Source organism: Magallana gigas, chromosome 3 (assembly GCF_963853765.1).
Source record: "Magallana gigas chromosome 3, xbMagGiga1.1, whole genome shotgun sequence".
NCBI lineage: Eukaryota > Metazoa > Mollusca > Bivalvia > Ostreida > Ostreidae > Magallana > Magallana gigas.
The window spans coordinates 11,129,074-11,133,872 of NC_088855.1; the positions used below are offsets into that span (position 1 = coordinate 11,129,074).

Sequence of the window (4,799 nt, forward strand, 5' to 3'; positions counted from 1 at the left end):
TGCACAGGAGAGTTGATTAAAATCAACTCCCAAAAATCCATTTTTTATCAACTGATGCACAATTGTATAGACTTTGATTAGTGTATATTACCTTTTTTGGATTTTTCTGTATAACATTATTATACTGTATGTCTTAATTTCAAAGAAAACTTTACTGCTTTTATATAGAAATAACGTGAACTTTATGGCGAACTGTACGCGCATAATTTACGCGCATGTAACAATTCGTTGTTTTACCCTTTGCCAAGGATGTTGCTAACGCTGAGGGTAATAGAACGAATTATTAAGTGCGTCTAATCCAATCAGATTTCAGTATTTAACATGAAAGTATAATAATACAAATTGTAGCATTGTAGTTTATTAAAAGAAGACTTTTAAACATTTTCCCTATAGTAGGCCTACTGTGGTTTCATTAATGTTCGTGGGCATTAGTTTTTGTGGATAAAGGGAATATAACTGTTTCAATTTGTGGCAAATTACTTATCATTACAAAATGTTAGTAGAAATCGCACTTCAATGAACATTTAATTCATCAATAAAGATAACGAAATTCACGAAAATTGGTATTCAACGAATATTGATGAAACCACAGTATATGCTGCTATATTGAACTTTAAACCCTTCTGTGGACTCCAACATTTCCCTGAGGCACTGTTTTTAACAATTTTGAATCAATATTTTTTTCACATTATAAGTTCCCAAATTTTAGTATTGTGTTCTTCATATGGAGATTTTGACCAATTTTTCGATATATTTTATGTTGAAAATTAAAAGTTTTAGTCGATTATGTTTTTCATTCAGATTTAAGATGCCCTGTCGTAGACGCTGTTCGAATTCAACACTCATTATCATTGCAGTAACTGTTGGGATCGCTTATTTCGTGGTAAATCATGTTTTAGAGGATGGCGTAAAGAGTGAAAAGGGTTCAATGACAAGCAAATTAGTACGATGGATTAAAACAAACATACCATTGAAGAAGGCAATTAAATGTAGAGGTAAAGAACAACTGATAATCAAAAATATTTATAGCCGCGACCCTGAAGGATGGTATGAAAATCGGGATATTTGCGACACATGTTTTGATTTTCCGAATGCTACTTTGAGAACGAGCTATGGACCTACGCCTATCTTTATCTATCCAGGAGATCAGGATGATTTGGTCTCAGGTTCAGTTTTAGACAAAGGAACATTTGAATCGGAAAAGGAGATGATACTGTCTGAAATGATGAAAGATGACCCCGATCTTCAAATAATAGATATTGGAGCCAATATTGGTTAGTATTGCAAGTGTACAGCTGATATATCTAATTGATATATGTTTGAATGATTAGCGTACCGATCAGACCCAACCTAACAAACAGTAAACCCCTACTAAACCCAGGATTTACTCTCTGGGTTAACTCCGGGTTTACTAGAGTGGACCCACAGTAAACCCAAAGAAAACTCAGAGTGGACACAGAGAGTAAACCCGGTCAGAAGTATACCCCTGAAAGCAGACGCTAACAATGTATTCGGAATATATACGGGGCAGGGATTACAGGCAGTAGGATGGTAAGATAAAAGAGGGTCTGTTTCACACCTTAGTGCGTACAGTTGACCTCAAAAGCAATTTCCAAGTAAACCCAAAGAAAGACCAAAGTAAACCCCGAGTGGACCAAAATTTTGAAAAAGCAAACCCAGAGGTAACCCCAAGTAAACCTGAAAAGTAAACTCGGGGTTTAGTTGGGGTTTACTCTGGTGTTAGGTCCAGTCTGATCGATACTGTATTTTTTTTTCATTTTCCAATAAATGGTATGCATTCAATTCATTTCAGCTGCAAAATTTGGTTGGAAATACTAAGGTGGCCATTAAAATTTGACTTTTGATTTAGCTGGTTTTCCATAAACGTTTCCATTGGGTTTGATTCCAATCTTGAAAAGTTTCTTGACTAGGAGAAGCTTTTCCGTTGAATTTTTTCAACTGTACTTTATTTTAAAAGGACTTTAATCAGGACAAAATTTGATGAAAACTTGTCTTTCTTCTCATGAAATCCTACTTTAGACCATTATAAGCTCTTTTATTTTTTTATTGAAAGAATGAAAAATTTAACAGCATAAATTTTACATACCAAATTTTCTTGACAAATATTAATGTATTAGCCTGCCAGATAAGCTTAATAGTCTATTTCTTGAGCTCTTAAATATTCTTTAAAGTGACAAGTTCTAGTGACAAGAAAAATCTGATGTGCCTGCTTTAGGGATTTAACTTTTTACAAAATCGTAAATTTACCATTAGATGTCGGAAATTCGGATTCAAGAAATGCAATTTTCTTCATATTTTAATTTTTGATTGGATTTCTTCTTGTTCAAATGATCAAAAACTACAGCTTCTTCATAGTACAAACGCAAATTTGATACGATCAATGTTCAAGTAAGTATGAGGTGCAATTCGTTGTCTCCGTTTTTTTTGGCAAGTTCCTTGATAAAGAATAAATCGAAAAAAAAGAAAGATTTTAGCAGAAAAACAATAACATATTATTTTGTTTTTAGTTATTTGACGAAAAATGGACATTTCCGGATTTTTAAAAAATCAGTTAATTTTCATTAATTTTACTTTAAATAAAATATTTTTTTTTATTTAATTAGTAAAATCTATCTTAGTCAATCAAAAAAAAAATGAAAAAAATAATAAATTGATTAATAACAATTTTAAAACGTCATTTCGCTGGTTTCATTTCTTTTATTAATTAAATTTTGAATAATATTTAAACTTTAATTTTCAATAAACAAACCCGAAAAGGCAAAAATAAGAGTTCAGTGGAGAACACGCTTTGGTGGATCCAAATCAGTGGTAGTTTGCATCAAAATATATACTTACAATGAAATTATATTGAAATATATTACGTAAAGAACAAATATATTTACTGATAACTTATTTAGAGTATACGTACCAAAAAAGATTGGCAAATGTTGAACAAATAAAATGAGCCAATTCTTATCTTGAATGCGTGATTTAAGTTTTGATGGATAGAACGCCTGCGAAGCACAACCTCTGGTGAGAGAATGGGATATAACTTTCCAGAAAGGGAAACCACGCGCGAAAAGTATAGGACGCGTTCATTATGCATCGCGGGCAGATACCTTGGATCGGACATATATGGTTAGTACTAAAAAGTTAGTAAATAAAATGAAATAAATAAAAGCGATTTTAGTTTTGATTGAAAAAGCTTTTCAGAACGGGGTGCTCCAGGAACGCGAGGTTGACAAATTAACCTCACGGCGGAAAGTGTAGAGCGAGTTAACCATACATTGGATCCGACATCTTTGACGTAAAATTTGCAAATGTTTTAATTACATTAATGATAAAGATAACAGATAAAATCTCAGGTAGAAAAACACATATTTTACCCACACTCCCTCTCTCATTTGCCTTAAATTCTACCAAATGATTTCTTTCGATAATAAAAAAGGAAACTCTTAAAGCATTCCCAAAAAGTAAATCAAACATATTTTCCCCTCTTTTTATCAACAGTATTATGTTTCTCAAGTATGATTGTGTCATTTGTAATATAACTGTTTCTAAATTTTATAAGTGTTTATACGCTGAGCTGTGCAAAGGCCGTGCGAAAAGTACTGGCAGTTGAGGCCTTCGCTAGAAATTTGCAACATCTTTGTGCTTCATTCATGGAAGTGCAATTATGATTGTTTTATTTGTAATATAACTGTTTCTAAATTTTTAGGTGTTTATACGCTGAGTTGTGCAAAGGCTGGACGAAAAGTACTGGCAGTTGAGGCCTTGGCAAGAAATTTGCAGCATCTTTGTGCTTCTGTCATGGAAGGGGGCCTACAAGACAATGTTTATCTTATCCATAACGCTATATCAAACAATAATTCGTTCGTCAGCTTAGGAATGCACAAAGGTAACATGGGAGGTACATATGTAGACGTAAACGCTAACCATATCAAACAATTAAAAGAAGGTGAAGCCCAGGGTACTTATGGACAGGTATACTCTATTACATTGGATGATCTCTTGGAACTTCCAGTTATGAAACATTTCCGAAAAGTATTTATCAAAATGGACATTGAAGGTTTCGAAGACCGCGCTGTTGAAAGAGCGACACAATTTTTTGAAAAGGTCAATGTTGTGGGAATTTTAATGGAGTGGGTGTTTCATAGAAACAATCCGACTGCAAAGAAAATTATAGATTTTATGACAGAGCGAAAATATAAACCTCATGCGTGCAAAATCGGAAAAGTTCCTTTAGATGTAGCTGAAAATGAAAACTGGGGATTGGATGTTCTATGGCTTTCAAACGGAAGCTGAAAATCGTTAAAGGGCATAGCCACGATTTCGGTCCAATTTTTTTTTTTTGATTTTAATGTTTAAAATGCTTCAGTAAGGCATTTTTAATAGGCAACCAAAATTTGAGTGTCATTTGTTGAGTTATAAGCGAGTAACAGATCTTACAATTCCTCGATATGTAAACAAAGCTTTTGTTTACATTTTGAAGGTTGAAGTGAAATTTCCAGTTTTAGACCTAAAATGAATGTGTTAATCGTAAGGAACTGTTTATTTATACTTAGAATGAATAAAGAATATAGACAAATCATCTTGAAAAAGATTTTTTACTGGTATATTGAACCTATGTAAACAAACGCAGGGCAACGAACCTTGTTTAGATAACGAAGAATAGTGAGCCCTGTATATTGCTTAAAACTCATCGACGGGCAGCCAAATTTTATTTGATCATTAGAAATGCATTAATAAGGCATTGTAAATAATAAAAACAGAAAAATAAAATATGACCAAAATCGTGA

General features: G+C 32.9%; 1 protein-coding gene across 1 annotated transcript; it reads left to right on the top strand.

Annotated features, from left to right (window-relative positions):
• The first annotated feature begins 928 nt into the window (after positions 1–928).
• On the top strand, positions 929–4,543 carry LOC105345049 (uncharacterized). The gene is made up of 2 exons (XM_066077703.1): positions 929–1,274; positions 3,719–4,543. Exons 1-2 carry the CDS (start codon positions 929–931, stop codon positions 4,303–4,305), a joined length of 933 nt encoding a protein of 310 aa, XP_065933775.1. The 3' UTR covers positions 4,306–4,543.
• The last annotated feature ends 256 nt before the right edge of the window (positions 4,544–4,799 follow it).

Bases quoted from the DNA above. Each gene is read 5' to 3' on its own strand.
- LOC105345049 (XM_066077703.1), top strand. From the start codon at position 929: ATGACAAGCAAATTAGTACGATGGATTAAAACAAACATACCATTGAAG. The intron at 1,275-3,718 runs GTTAGTATTGCA...CTAAATTTTTAG, and splicing joins AGATATTGGAGCCAATATTG to GTGTTTATACGCTGAGTTGT.